This window comes from Vanellus vanellus (genome assembly GCF_965231255.1).
Source record: "Vanellus vanellus genome assembly, contig: HAP1_SCAFFOLD_33, whole genome shotgun sequence".
Lineage (NCBI taxonomy): Eukaryota > Metazoa > Chordata > Aves > Charadriiformes > Charadriidae > Vanellus > Vanellus vanellus.
The window spans coordinates 3,306,748-3,322,741 of record NW_028128339.1 but is presented as its reverse complement, the minus strand read 5'-3'; the positions used below and the strand labels follow the sequence as shown (position 1 = coordinate 3,322,741).

Here is a 15,994-nt window from a genome sequence, read left to right as displayed (position 1 = left end):
TCTGTGTCCTGGATTGGTGGTTTGCAGGACCACCTCCTGGCTCCACGTGAGCCAAGGCTAGCGACAGATGGATTTCAGGGAGGTCATTCAGGTTTGATCCTTTGTCCCCCGAACCATCCCCACAGGCCCAGCAGCACTGAAAGTCACAGCGGGCTGTGCGTGAGCAACCTGCTCCACTGGACTTTTGCCTCAGTCTTCACTGGCAAAGACTGCAGCCACACTACCCGTGAGGCAGAAGGCAAAGGCAAGGACTGGGAAAATGAAGAACTACCCACTGTAGGTGAAGATCAAGTCTGAGACCACCTGAAGGTGCACAAGTGCATGGGATCTGATGGGCTCTAGGGAGACCTTAGAGCCCCTTCCAGTCCCTAAAAGGACCCTACAGGAGAGCTGGGAGGGACTTTTTACAAGAGCATGTAGTGATAGGATGAGGGGGAATAGTTTCAAACCGGAAGAGGGTAGATTTAGATTAGATATTAGGAAGAAGTTTTTCACTCTGAGGGTGATGAGGCTGCCCAGGGAAGTTGTGGAGGCCCCATCCCCGGAGGTGTTCAAGGCCAGGTTGGACAGGTGGAGCAACCTGGTCTGGTGGGAGGTGTCCCTGCCCAGGGCAGGGGGGGGGGTGGAACTGGATGATCTTCAAGGTCCCTTCTGACCTAAACCGGTCTGTGATTTTCTGATGATAAGGAAAGAGCAAGACAAAAAGGAGGATGGGTACAGGGAGTGAGACATACAGGATGAGAGAGAAAAAGCAGGACAGGGAAGAGGACAGAGAGACTGTGAAAAACAGAGGGATGCAGAGCGGGACAAAGAGGCAGAGAATGAAAAAAAACATCAATGTGCTTCAGGACAGAGACAAAGAAAGAGAAAAAGAGGAGCAGGGAGCAGGACAGAGAAGGAACAAGAACAAAAAAGGGACAGGTAGAATGGAAGAGAAAGAGAGGGGCCGGAGACTAGAGCAGGGGCAGGCTGCAGGATACAAGAATCGCCAGATGAAGAGAGGTACAGGGAAGCAAAAGAGTGACACCAGCGAGGGAAAGGCTGGGGGGCACAGCCACAGGGAGGTACCCAGACGCGGCAGAGGGGCGACACAGCCCCAGGGGCACAGGACTCAATGCAGTTCCTGCTCTTGGTGCTACCAGCAGAATTTGACAGTTCAGGCGCTTCTGTCTCTGCCTCTCTCAGCTCTTACAACACGAAGCTTCCCGGAGACAGAGCCTCGCACATGCACACTCACACTATATGGCCGTACCATACTTTTGGTTACGGATATGGACCCCACGGTGCATGTTGCGATCAGGTCTGCTGAGGACCACTCACAGGGACCCTTCCTCACCTGGAGAGGGCGGCTGTCTCTTGTCTGCAGCTGGGGGCAGCTTCCAGCTCCATCCCCTTTGTGTCCTTCTCCAGCAGCTTCACCTTTTCTGATCAACTTCAGCTAGAGCCAGAGGCAGCCACCAACATCCCAGGGGGAGGGACGGACAACTGAGCCCTCAGCGCGGCCTCGGGGAGAGGGAGAGAACGGCGATCCCCTCAGCCGGCTCCGGGCTGGAGCCCCTCCTGCTGCAGGAGCTGCTGCAGACACCGCTCCTTCCCCGAGCAGGCGCTGACAGCACTGCATTACCAGGGATGGAGCGCGCCTGAGGCCCAGCTGGCTGCTGCCAGGCCAGGCCATGGGGCGGCCTGGGGCTGTGGGACAGCCCTCGGGTGAGGCGCTGGGGCCGGGGCGGCTGAGGGGGGCTCAGGGGGTCGGGGGGCCCGCTGCCTCTGCCCGGCTCTGGCTGAGCGGGACCCCATCGCTGCGGGCGGTTCGGGGCGGCCCCAGCCCTCCCCTCAGGCTGCGGGGCCATGGCAGCTGCCGGAGTGCCCCGGGCAGGAACATGGCCGCCGGGCAGCCCCGTGCCCCGGGACTACAGCTCCCGGCATGCCCCGGGGCGCACCTGCTCCCAGCATGCCCGGCACGCACCTTCCCGCCCTCGGGCCCTGCGGGACACCGCCCCCGCCCCCCGCAGCAGCCATGGCCGCCTCCCCGGGGCTGCCCCGGCCCAGGGCCAGGCCCCGGAGCCCCGGTGGGGCCGGGAGGAGGGGCGGGAGGGAGGGGGAGAGCGGGGAGAGGGGTGGGACGGGGCGGTGGGGTGGGATGGGTGGAGAGGGGCGAGAGATTAGAGAGGGAGGGGAGAATACATAGGGGAGAGGGAGAGAGAGCAGAGAGAGAGGAGGGGGACGGGGAGCGGAGAGGGACAGAGGGAGGTGTGAGAAACGCGCTCACTGTATTGAATTTTAGTCCGGGGCAAATTCGGTGGAGCAAAGAATATTTATTCCAGCGCTGGGAGTTACACGGGGGATTTCTCCTCCTTTGGCTCATTTTTCCCTTTACAACCGCTTGTCTTTATTTCGTATTCCTTATAATTATTCATGTTTCTTCTTGGAACATAGTTTGCATAATCAATGAGTTTTTGGAACGCGACCCACCCCCAAATACATAATCAATGAGTTCTGGGAATGCAGCCCACCCCGCAATTTACATAATCAATGGCTTCTTGCAATGCAGCCCACCCCCGAGCACGCCCCTCCCTTCCAGCGGCGCAGGCGCTGCGCTGCCTCAGGGGTCTCCTGGTGGTCGTTGGAGGGAGGTTCGAAGTCTTTATCGCCATGTCCTTCCTGCGGCTTCTTCATTCCTTACACTCCTGTGGTTATCTTAGCTAACGACACCACCCTTTGCCCTGAAAGTTTCTGTACTTCCAACTGTTGCTCTCGTCTGATACCCTGTCTAACACTATCCCTTTCCCAAACGCACAGCGAGCACAGACCCATCTTAGCTGAAGCCATAGCGAGCACACATTTATTTGAGCTGAAGCAAAATTTTTGCCAAATTACTTACTACAATTCCACCCTTTTTATCATCTAATTTTGCTGAAGCGTTTTACATTTATCTTGCAGGATTCTTCCATTTTAGCAAGAATTTGAGTGGCTTCTTCGAGGTTTTCTTCTTTTTTGGCTTTTCTCAAGATCATGATTTTCTGAGGAGTGGCTGCCACTTGCAGTCTTTGGACTACACTGTGAATTAATCTTATGAAACAGGGTATTTAAACAAGGCAGAAATAAGAAACTTTCAAAAGGCACACAGCAGAATCAGTCTTAATTTCTTCCACCAAGCGATTTTCAGTAATTCATTTCACCAACTGGTGTTTACCATTGAATTTCTTTTTTGCACCAGCACGTGTTATTTTTTGGATATCAGCAGCGATTTCTCATACTGCTTTTTCATTATCATCAATTTTTAAACAACAATCAGATATGTTAAATTTTCTACACACCTCTCCTTTTACTGCTAGCAGATAGTCTAGTGCGAGCCGATTCTGGTTGACTGCTGCCCTTGTCTGAGTTTGTTGGTGGGTTAACAGTTTTAGTCCTGAAGCCGTTTTGTTAGTGATCAGCTCAACTAGTGCTTGTAGTCTTATAATTTGATTCAGCGTATAGATGGGGTTTTATATCCCCAGCTACCGTCTTGGGCTCACGCGGCTGGTTTGTATGTCCTGGTTGAATTACTCTCAAGGTGCAGGTCTTTCTTCAGTGAGGTGGTAATTCTGGGAATGCCCAGTTTCTACATATCCGGAACAACGCATCCGGTGCCTGCCAAAACTCTTTCATTGTATCTTCTACATTTTCTTAATATTGTGAGTTGTTTTTCATTCCTGAGAATGGATTCATACCCATATTTTAAGGATCTATAAACATTCTGTTTGGGTCGGTCCACATTACGTATTTCTCTGTGGGTTCTGCAACAATAATATCTAATCTACTTACAGTTATCTATTGGGGTTTTATACTCACATTGGATACACTAAAGATCGAGGACTTGGGAGAGGTACTGCTCCTGTCTGCAACGGGGACCTAAAATGACCTTATTACAATTATTACACTTAACCCGTAGATACACGCAACAATTACAATAGCAGCAAAGTAGGGTCGAAGGGGTTGGATGCCACTTTAGTCTGAAGGCACTTTCGAGGCTTTTGCTGTCTGTTGCTCTCATGCAGCAGTACTGACTCTTACGCGCCTTCTGAAGGCTCTCCAGGGCTTTTTCCTGTCAAAGCAAAAACACGAGACTTCCTTCTCATGGTTAATTTCCATATGTGTACTTTGAATCTGTATAGATAATGCCTTCTTTTCTCTGGAGATAATATAAAGCTCTCTTCAGAGCGTATAGTTCACAACTCTGGGCTGACTAATTCACTGTTAATCCTCCTTCTTCAATTACTGCTTTTTTTTCCCCATCGATGATGACATAACTACTTGCTCTCTTTCCATCTAGACATCAGGAGGAATAGTCTATAAAAAATTTTTTTGATATTTTTGTTGTTGTTGTTTTTTGTTTGTTTGTTTTTTTTTTTTAATATATATATAGGGCATCAGTGTGTTTATTAGGTCTCCTCTTATCCTGGTTTGGTAATCTATAAAGTCTAAACAATCATGTTCCATCTCCCCACTTGCCTGTCCCTACAGGAATTGTGAAGGATTCGTGTTTCCGTCTACTATGAGGGTCAAATCATTCTTTTCTATTAAAATGGTTTCGTACTTCACAATTCTGGAATCTGGTAACCACCGGCCAGACTTCTGAGATAAGATAGTTCTTACAGTGTGTGTGGGGATGTACGATTACGGTTCTTCTGGAAGTTAATTTTTGGCTTTTTTCTACTAATATTGCTGTGGCCACTACTGCCTGTATGCATGTGGGCCACCCCCAACATACTGGGTCCATTAATTTTGGATAGATATGTCACCGGTTTTCTTTCTCTGACGCATTCCTGCATTATGACTCCATGCGCTATCCATTCTTCCGTGTTTACAAAAAGGTGAAACTTTTTTTTTTTTTCCTTAGGGAGGGGAGGGCTAAAACAAGGGCTTCTATTAACTTTTGCTTTAATTATTTAAATTGCTCTTGTTTGTCTTCTGTCCACTGTATTGGACTGTCTTTTACAAGTTTGTCATACAGAAATTTTATTGATTGAGTGTACCCTTTAACCCATAATTTACAATACTCTAGTAACCTTAAAATCTTCTTTATTTCTCATTTCATTCTTGGGACACTTAATGCTGTAATTCGTTCTGGATTGATCTTTCTTTTTCTTTCACTAATTAGATGCTCTTATTTTCTTTTGTACAAACTGCAGTTTTGTTGTTGAGACTCTTAATTCTTGTTCTTCAAAAAAAAATTCAGCAAACTTATTGATGTCTCCTTCTGACTTTTTGCTCTCTCTCTCTTGATACCAACAGGTCATTTCCATATTGCAAGATTCTTACTTCGGGTTCTGCCTGGAACTCCTCTAAAATTTTCTCTAGTGTCTGTTCAAATAGATTTGGGGATTTTGTGAATCCTTGAGGCAGGGATGTCCAGCGGAGTTGCTGCTTCTTCCCGGTGTCTGGATCTTCCCATTCAAAGGCAATTTCATAATACAAGACTTCTCAGCTCCCGAGTCTACTAAAAAGGTGTAAATTTCCTCCTGGGGGCCTAATTTTAAATTTATCAAGGGCTCACTGATTCTTTCTTCCCCCAGGAGGTAGAGCCTTTGACACCCTTAATTGGTAGTGTATTCTTCCTGTTGACGTAACACTCCATCTCTCTTTTGCCTGGGACACTCTTTCTTAAAATGTTCTTCCTGCCCACAATAGTAACACTTTCGGCCGTCTGGGGCTCCTGATTTCATTCATATGGGCTTTTTTGAGCGGTGGCAGATGGGCTCCCTGTATCTTGTATGGTCTCATCCCTGGCCCTGGATTCTGGGGCGCTTTATCTTTAGTTTTTGTTATTTCTTTTACAGTCGCTACCATTAGTTTTGCTTTTGCCCTCTGCTTCTCTTCATCACGCCTCACATATATACTTTTTGTGCTTCTCGTAACAACTCATTGATTCTTCTCTTATGTCAGTTTTCCATCTTTTTCATTTTTTTTCTTAATATCTGGCCAGGCATGGGTGACAAAATTTACTTTTTAATAATTCCTGGCCAGCCACAGTCTCTGGGTCAATCTTAGAAAACTGCTGAATATTCCTTTGGTGCCTCTCCAACCACTCCATTGGAGATTCCTCTTTCCCTTATTTACTTATTAAAAGTTTTGCTCACATTTGATCCCCTCAGGGCTGCTTCTTTAATTCCCCTTATGATTAACGTCCGATAATCAGACACGTTTCTCCTTCCTGCGGGGTCATTTTGATTCCAATCAGGTCTTTGTAGGGGTAACTTTTGGTCCCCCGCCACTCCATGAACGTTTTTCCTTTCTCATATTCTCATCCCTGCTAAACAAATCATTTGTCTGTCTTCCGGGGAGAACAAAGTTCCCATGATGGATTGCATTTCTTCCCAAGTGTATACATTTGGACTTAAAAATTGGTCTAATTGTTCTGACAAACTTAGGAGATCTTCCAACAATTTCTTCATTTCTTTTTTAAAGTTCTTGACTTCTGTACTGGTTAGGGGCACATTCACAAATCCTGCCCCATTTTGAACTCCTGGCATTGGGACTTCCCATAAAGGATGCAGCCCGATTGGTTCCGTCATCTTCTCATTTTCTTCCACTATGGACCTCCCCACTTCCTGCCTCCATTTCCTCTGGCTTTTCCTTCTAACGGGGGCCTGAGGCTCTCTTGCGCTTTCCGGAGGGTCCGGGTTATATGGGGAGGTAAGTATTCAAGAGGATCCCAGACTGGTCTCTGGTCTTCCTCCTTCTCCTTTTGTATCTCCCATTTAAAAACCCCTGCAGCTCCTTTCCAACACGCTGCATATTCGCTCTCTTCTTCATCAAATGATTCTTTAGAGTTAACGTATACATTTAGTGCTTGACACAGCCATCCCTCTATAGAATCATACTTTGGCCAATACAACTTCTCTGGCCTTATGGGCTCTTTGGTCCATTTAAACATACAATATATAATCTTCTTTCCTTTATCCTTACCCCGGGTGCAGGACTCTCCTTCCTGCCCCCATTGTAACAACATCCTCCCTAATGGACTATCTGGAGGTATTCCTGGAATTTCCCTTAAATTCCTTTAAATTCCGTCCAGGAGCCTGGCCCTGGATCGTCAGCATCCAGGACCCCTGGGAAGGAGGCACGGGGCACGTATGCGGAGGGTCCCTCATCAGCCCACAGTGGGTGCTGACGGCAGCACACTGCTTCATCGAGGCCAGGTAAGGAGGACCAGGGAAGGGGGCTGTCCCCACCACCCTCGCGGGTGCCCTGCACACAGCACCGCCTGCTACTCCCATCCCCGTTCCTCCCAGTACGCCTAGTGCCTGGGCACTGCCAAGCCCATCCCGAGAAGGCTGGGCTCGGGCCACTGCTTCCTAGCAGCCTCCAGCGCCACATGGCTCGTGCCTAAGGCATGCCAGGGCAGTGGCAGCCTGCGTGGCACTGCTCTCCTCTCTGCCCTGGGAAGCAGAAGGCAGGGAACGGCGGGGCTGCTGCAGCACGTGGCTCCGCTCCCTCTGACCCCCCTCTCCATCTGCCTTCCAGGAATATCAGCATGTGGCGCGTGGTGATCGGGGCCACCCAGTTGACTCGGCTGGGCCCCGAGGCCCAAGTGCGCCACATTAAGCGGCTGCTGGTTCATGAGCATTATAGGAATATCACGCAGAGGAACGACATCGCCCTGCTGGAGCTGGACCAGCCTGTCCAGTGCAACTCCTACACCCAGCTTGCCTGTGTGCCCGACGCCTCACTTAGAGTGTCAGAGCTGCGCACCTGCTACGTCAGCGGTTGGGGCGCCACCACTGCAAGATGTGAGTTCCCCAAAAGTGCTGGTGTCCTGAGTGCAAGCTCGGCACACTGGGGAGAGGGGTTGGGCTTCCCAAGAGCAGAGGCGAAAGCCAGAGTGAGGCTGTGGGGACGTATGCCTCCGGGGAGAATGGGCTGACCCACCGCCCAAAGCCAGACAGAGGGGAAACACAGGCACAGTGCCTTCAGGACGCAAAGCCAAGCCCTAGGGAAGGGGTTCACCCAGACGGGGGGGGAGCTGCTGGGGCTTCATTGCTTTCTGTGCTCACAGCTGCAGGGTCAACGGATGTCCTGCAGGAGGCCAAGGTCCAGCTCATTGATGTCAACCTCTGCAACAGCAGCGGGTGGTACAGAGGGGCCATCCACAGCCACAACCTGTGTGCTGGCTATCCGCAGGGTGGCATCGACACCTGCCAGGTAGGACGTGCTGCAAGTCAAGCCCCGGCAGCACCGGCAGCCCTCTCGCAACGCCCAAACATCACCCGGCACGTGCTCGGCCTGGCAAGTCACCCTGCCACCGCTGGGTCTCCAGTGCTGCTGGGGCTCACCTCCCCTTCCCCAGCTGCAGGTCCTTGCCCAGTGCCCGCCTTGTCCCAGAGCCCGGGGACACTGCCCAGAAAGCCCATCCCGTGCTCCCGGCAGCCCATAGGTCCAGATCCCAAAGCATCCCCCTTCCACACAGCCGGGAGCACTGTGCAGAGATGAGAGAGCGCCCGACCTTACAGGCCCACCACCCCCTCCCACACGAGGCTCTGTAGGCTCCAGCGCCAGAGCAGAGCCGTTGTGTGCAGTGAGCAGAGCTCTGGCAGGTGCTGGGAGAGAGAAGGAGCCGGCCAGAGCGCTGACAGCGGCCACCCAACACCACCTCAACCCTCTCTCCTCCCCTGCAGGGTGACAGTGGTGGTCCTCTGGTGTGCAAAGACAACAACGCGGACTACTTCTGGCTTGTTGGGGTGACCAGCTGGGGGAGAGGCTGTGCCAGAGCCAAACGGTCCGGAGTCTACACCTCCACCCAGCACTTCTACGACTGGATCCTGGTCCAGATGGGACTGCACCCAGCACCATCGGCTACTACAACACCACAGCCAGTCTTTATTTCAACCCCTTATCAGAGGCCAAGGCCAATACCCACACAGTCAGGCGGGTTTGCACCATGTCCATTTCCACGCCAGAAGCTGGTGGAATTTTTTAAGCTGCTGCAGGAGCTGCTGCAGGTCCTGTGGGGGAAAAAGGCTTGAGCAGCGTGACGAAGAGGCTCCAGAGCAGGCCGCCCTGTTCCACGACCATTTCCTTCCGGGGCAATGCCTGCTGAGCCAAAGGCAGCCTCAGTGCCAAGGCCTGCTCTGTCCTGCCCGCGCTCCTCTGAGCGCAGAAGGGCTGATGTTGACTCGGTTGTAGAAATAAAGTTCCTGATTTTCACAGCTGAGCGTGCTTGAGTCCAATTCAGTCTCCGGTGCAAGGCAAGGACTTGCGTGCCCGGCGCCTGCCAATGAGGCTGCAGGCAGACAGCAGGGCACGAAGGGAAAGAGTGACTCCCAAGGGCTGAAACGGTGCCTGGTCAGAGAGGGGGGTGCTCAGAGCCACCATGGGGTGGAGAAGACTGGCACATGGAGGATAGGAAACAGTGATGTGACCTGCAGATGACTTTGGGGGTATGCATTAAGGCACACAGCTGGAGATTAGGGCCCAGCGTAAGCCGTAGCTAATTGAACAGACGGTGTGAAACTCCTGAGCGTGACAAGAGAAATTGCTGACCACAGCAAAGAGTGAGAAGCCAACAGGGCTCTCAGTCCCAGAAGGAAGAGCCGGATTTCAGGGGTAGTTAACGGGGGATTGATCCCCCCTTGTCTCCATTTTCCCTGCTTGAACATCCCCCTCATCTTCCTTGACTCCTCCCTTTCTCCTCCCTTGTCTCTCCTCCCAAACAAGGGACCCACCCCAGGTCACTTCCTCCCTCTCCTCCCAGGTTTGCTCCATCGGTGAAGAGATTTGGTGTTTCAGGTGCTGGTAGCTCGGTCGCCTGGGACTGCCATGGCATTACTGATGCGGCTTTCTGGGCACTGCTGTCCCTGCTAGATGCCTCTGCCCACACTGACCCCAACCATTCCTCCAGTTGTCTGTGCAGTGTGGCCACTCTCATTGTTCCTCCTCGACCACCTGCCAAACATGGTGCTGGAATAGCAGAGTACCCACAGAAGACAAGCTGCCTTCTCTAAGGCTTCCTTCTGTCTACGCAGATATGGGGCACCACCTTCAGGTCACATTTCAGAAAACAAAGCAGCCTTGAGTGAGTCCAGTTTGGGGCCCGGTTCTGGTGCCTGTGAAGCCATGCGACTCCTCGAGGAGGGCCTCGAGAGCAGCTCTCCCACTTTCAGAGCCAGCCTGCCCTGCCATCTTGGGGACCAGGTTGAGCACTCAGCTGTGTGCCTTCCATCCGGCCACACAAGGCAGGGTGGCAGCAGGAGGCTCCCACACCTTGCATGAGCTTTGAGGCTGCCATTCTTCAAGCCACTGCTCTCTGCGCTCCAGGGACCCAGCCCTGCTCAGCAAATACAACGCACGTGGCCGGCTCCTGCTTTTCTCCCAGGACTGCCCCGCACTCCAGGACGGGAGCAAGGCTCCACCATACAGCTGTAGAAGGCAGACCGATGAGTCCTGGTTTGGGCTGGACAAGGGTCAATTTCTCTTTCTAGGGATGCTGTGACAGGAATGCCAATAACAGCTATTGGGTTTAGTTGTTGTTAAGCGTTGTTTACATAATTCAAGGACTTTTTTTTAGCTTCCCATAGAAGAACAGACAGAGCGATGGACTGGCCAATGAAATACTCCACACCATAGATGTCATGCCCAGTATATAAATGGGGGTTAGCCAGGGGGTGGGAACCCACCATCACTGCTCGGGACAATGCCAGCTTCTGGGCAGTGCGAGTGCCTGGTGTTCTTCTTGTTCTTGTGTTATTTTGCTTTCTCTGATATTGTTCTATTCAAGTGTCTTTGTCTCAACCCAGGAGATTTTTTTCCTTTGCCCTCCTTTTCTCCCTCTTGTCCCTTGCGGGGGGAAGAGGGGGTAAGCGAGCGGCTGCGTGGTGGGGGTTAAGCCATGACAAGGGTTTACCCAAGCCATGGAGAATGGCCTGTGGGGCTGAGAGCGGGAGCATCCTTCTCTGTCTAGAGCTTAACGTTGCGTGTCTTTGGCCATGCAAAGCAGGTGCCACAACTGCCCTTGTCAGTGTTGTCCCAGAGCAGCACTCTAACTCGGCGACAGCAAGGACAGAAAGCCTGCCGGAGGGTGCTGCTGTGGCTGACATAGCCCGTGTGTACTGTGCTGCACCTGCCTTTCACCGTGCTTTGTGTGGGAAGGTTGGCACCGCTTGGGTACGCCTGGCTTATTTGGCTTGCGCATCACCGCTTGCCTGCTGCGGCTGTAGCCAGATGGGCCCCTCAACACCCACAAAGGTGCGTGCTGCCTGTAGCTGTTCTGTTCTCTGGTGTATGTGTTTTGGGAAGGCCCTGGTGGCACAGGGCTGCAGAGAGCGGGGTGGCAGTGAACTTCCCCAAGAGGCCACGATGCCACACGGGGATTTTGCTGCCAGCTGTCAGCAGGCAGCGCTCGCAGCCAGGCGCTGCTGCCTGCCGCGGGGCCTGCACAGCCTCGTCCCGCAGGCAGAGCGTTCAGCGGGGGTCTGTCGGGGGTGTCCCATGCCGACTTCTGCCTCCCCTCCTGCCGGCAACCCCCCATGGTGCCCCCCCTTTCTGCCAAGAGGCCACCGGGCCCGGTGCCCGGAACCAGCGACTTTACCTGGTAGTAGCAAACCCATACACCTTGCTGACTGTATTAACACCTGAGCTAACTTGGTTTACTGTTTTAGATCTGAAGGATGCCTTCTTTTGCCTCCCTCTCCGTAAAGTCAGCCAGAAATAATTGCATTTGAATGGGAAAATTCTAAAAGTGGACAGAGAACTCAGCTTACCTGGACGGTGTTACTACAACGGTTCAAAAACAGCCCCACTATATTTGCTAACCTACTTGCAAAAGATCTCGAGTCCTGGGAAGCCCCACCTCCTGAAGAAGGGAAACTGTTACAATATGTGGATAATATCTTGATTGCCACCAAGACAGAGGATGCTGGTATGACCTGGATGCTGAGTCTGCTGAATTTTTTGAGGGCTCCAGGGATACCGGGTATCCCAAAGAAGGCTCAAATAGTGCAGCGCAAGGTGATTTACCTAGGTTATGAAATCAGTGCTGGACAGAGGACTTTGGGACAGGCCTGAAAAGAGACAATATGCCAAACTCCAAGACTGCAAACAGTGAAAGAGTTATGAACTTTTCTAGGGATGACTGGGTGGTGTCGGCTGTGGATTTATAATTATGGGTTGCTTGTCAAGACACTAACAACTACCGAACAGAAACCCTTTAAATGGACTAGAGAGACCATACAGGCCTTCGAGTCGCTGAAGAAGGCCTCGATGTCAGCTCCAGCCTTGGGACTCCCAGACGTGAGTAAGCCATTTTGCCTTTCTCTCACGAAAAACAGGGAATTGCCCTAGGAATTGGCACAAGATCTAGGCCCGTATCGGCGAGCAGTTGCCTATTTTTCCAAGCAACTAGATACAACTGCGAAGGGCTGGCCTGGATGCTTGCAAGCAGTCGCGGCCATAATACTAAACATCCAGGAAGCCCGAAAATTCACCCTGGGCCAGAAAATGACTGTGTTAGTGTCCCATACAACATCTGCAGTACTGGAAGCGAAAGGTGGACACTGGTTTTCTCCACAGAAGTTCTTGAAATATTAGGCTATAATGGTAGAACAAGATGATGTGGAAATTGTAGTCCCTAACATTGTCAATCCAGCTTCTTTCCTCAGTGGGAATACGGGAGAACCAGTGCATCATGACTGTCTGGAGACCATCGAAGCAACATATTCGAGCCGTTCGTACCTGAAAGACAGTCCTATGTAAAACACGGAAAACTGGTTCACAGATGGGAGCAGCTATGTCCTAAGTGGTAAAAGGTATGCCGGATATGCCATCGCTACCAGTCAAGAAATAATAGAGTCAGGGCCTTTGCCCATGAATATCTCTGCACAGAAGGCCGAAATAATTGCTCTGACCCGTGCCTTGGAATTGGCCCAAGGGAAAGCTGTGAATATCTATACAGACTCGAGATATGCCTTTGGAGTCGTGCATGCGCATGGAGCTATCTGGAAGGAGAGAGGATTATTGAATTCACAGGGCAAGAACATCAAGCATGCAGAGGAGGTCCTGAAACTGTTGGAGGCAGTCCAACTCCCTAAAAAGTGGCGATCATGCACATTAAGGCGCACCAGAAAGTAAACTCGGAGTTGGGAAGAGGACATGAGCTGGTGGACAGAGAGGCAAAACTGGTAGCCAAAATAAAGGTAAAACCAGAAGGGGCTCTGGTCCCTGACAGGCAAATCTCCCTAGAAGGTAAGCCAGAATATACCAAGGAGGATCAGAAGCTTATCACGGATTTAGAAGGGTCATATAATAAAGGGGGATGGGCTCTCACCCCACAAGGGAAACTAATCATTCCCTCCTATGTAACATGGTCTCTGGTAAAAGAAGCACACAGAAAAAGGCATTGGGGGGCAGAGGCCTTATATAAACACCTAATTAGAGAGATCATAGCTAGAAATTTATACACCACTGTAAGACAAGTGACTCAGCAGCATGATTTGTGCCTCCAGACTAACCCTAAGAATACCCCAAACCAGAAATAGGCCAAATTGGGAGAGGCAACAGGCCTGGGTGTCGTTGTTGGGACGGACACAACACTGAACATCAAGTTGCAGCAATCCAATTTCTTCATTTAACAAGCAGTGCTTTTTTATATTCTTTTATCCAGGTGCTTATCTATGCATATATTCAGCATTCTACTTTTGCCCGATACGCTCTCACATCACACTCTGTTCATGCTCTGGTCAGAGCCAGGATGTTTGCCAACCCTTATCCTTTTACTTAGCTCTTCTCAGGACTCCCCAGTCTCTTCAAGGGTACACGGATATCTGCTCAAGGTCAATGTTAAATTTGCATTCTGATCCCTCGGACCAGCCGAGGTTTCCCACAATTCCCCCTTTTTCTATTTGTGCTACAAATGCCGCCCCCATCACCCGCTGCAGGGCCCTTTGCAGTAGGGAGATGAGACATGGCACCATCATTAGCACAACTACAACTATCAACAATATTATTAATCCTGCTTTGACCTTTGAAACCAGCCATCCCGAGAGTCCCCAGTTTTGCAAAAGGTGATCAAAAGAGAAGAACCCATTCTCTTCCTTTAACTTTTTTGTTCGTTCCATTAACTCTTGTATGCGTGCATGAATAGATTGAGAATGGTCTGATAAGTTCATGCAGCACATTCCATCAAAATCTTGACAACCATAACCATGAGCCAGCAACAGGAAATCTATTGCAGCTTGATTCTGCAGTGTGGCATGTCTGAGTCTACATCTAGTAGTAAACTACTTAAAGCTGAAGATGTAGCATTAGATTGCTTACCCAGCGAACACCCAAGCTTGTTAAGCGTAGCACGCTCTAGCTGATGCCACTCCAGGGGCTAAAAAGGATGCTGCGATTATTAGGTCTCACAGCAGCACTTTTGCTCCAGGACCCACCCGTTCCTGGGTCACAAGCAACCAAAGTGCCGAAGAAGGGGTGGCATCGCAGCAGGAGTATCGTCAGCAAGCTGCAAAAGGTTTAATACACATACAGCTTTAGTTAATCGTGCTTCAGGGCTTTCCCCTATCATTCCCCCTTTTTGTTTTTGTAAAAGGCGTTTCAGAATTCCGTGTGCACGCTCAACAATACTCTGAGCCGTGGGTGAGTGGGGGATGCCTGTGACATGTGTCACGCCCCAGAGTTGTAAAAAACAAGCTACCTTTTGCGATACATAAGCAGGACCGTTATCAGTTTTGATCTGTTGTGGGACACCTAAAACAGAAAATGCACGCTGCCAATGGCGTAAGGCATCTCGAGCTGACTCTCCAGTGTGAGCAGTGGCTACGAGGGCAGAAGAAAAGGTATCGATCGATACATGTATATACTTCAAACGGCCGAATTCAGTAATATGTGTGACATCAGTTTGCCAAAGCTGTAAAGCGCGTAATCCTCGTGGATTGGTGCCATAATATACAGGTACATGTTCATCTTGACAATCGGGGCAGGCCGCAATAATATGGTGCGCCTCAGTATTACTAAGATTAAACTGACGTTTCAAAGCACGATATCCCTGATGATAAAAACTATGCGATGCTATCGCTTGCTGTTTAACATTGGGCACAGGTCCCAGGGCCACTGCAGACACTAAAGCATCAACTTGTGCATTGCCTTCTACAATAAATCCTGGTAACTGGGTATGACTTTTAATGTGCATCACATAATATTCCTGCTGTCGCCTCTGCATTGTTATCCATAACAGTTTCAATACACCAAACAGTAATTCATTAGTTACATTACCTAAAACAGCTTTATCTAAATGTTGTACCAGAGCGGCCACATAAGCTGAATCTGTCACAATGTTGACTGGGCCGGGGAAACTCTGAAACACCATGGTCATCACTCGTAGTTCTACGACTTGGGGCGAACCTTCCTGATGTTCGATCTTATGTCGCCATTGTGTTCCTTGTCTCCAGACAATGGCAGCTTTTCCAGTTTTTCCTGACCCATCTGTGAACACTGTGGGGCCCTCCACTGGGTTTCTACGACTGAGATTTTTTTTTTTTTTGTCCAAAGGTTATTTGTGTGCCCAATTTAATCAGTGGGTGTGAAGGTAAATGGTCAACGCTTTTGCTACAGGCCATTGACAAATTGTAGGCGAGTTTTTCATACCTTGTGGCAACACTTTCCACTGATACCTTTTGGTATGCTCCATGTTATTCACAGAGGGAACAGTAAATGCAAATTTTTCTTTGTCTTGTTCTGCCAGAGGGGTGGTAAAAAAAAAAAAATTTAAATCTATTACAACAATTTCCCACCCCATAGGTATCATAGTAGGCGAAGGTAATCCTGGTTGTAGTGCTCCCATTGTTGCCATGACATGATTAATCTTTCTCAAATCACGCAACAGTCTCCATTTCCCCAATTTCTTTTTGATAACAAATACTGGGGTATTCCAAGGGCTATGTGAGGCCTCTATGTGTCCTGCAACAAGTTGTTCCCTTACCAGAGACTGCAGGGCCGTTAATTTCTCTTGGCCAAGGGG

General features: G+C 50.3%; 1 protein-coding gene across 1 annotated transcript in view; it reads left to right on the top strand.

The window, feature by feature from the left end:
• The window catches only part of LOC309684592 (acrosin-like), a gene marked incomplete at both ends in the record, with an annotated part of 89,715 nt that overhangs the window by 32,397 nt on the left and 41,324 nt on the right, over window positions 1–15,994 (top strand). The window contains 4 exons of the mRNA XM_082500478.1: window positions 7,061–7,184; window positions 7,510–7,775; window positions 8,042–8,187; window positions 8,661–8,854. Of these exons, the coding sequence (XP_082356604.1) occupies window positions 7,061–7,184; window positions 7,510–7,775; window positions 8,042–8,187; window positions 8,661–8,854 (730 nt within the window). The remainder of the gene's footprint in view (window positions 1–7,060; window positions 7,185–7,509; window positions 7,776–8,041; window positions 8,188–8,660; window positions 8,855–15,994) is intronic.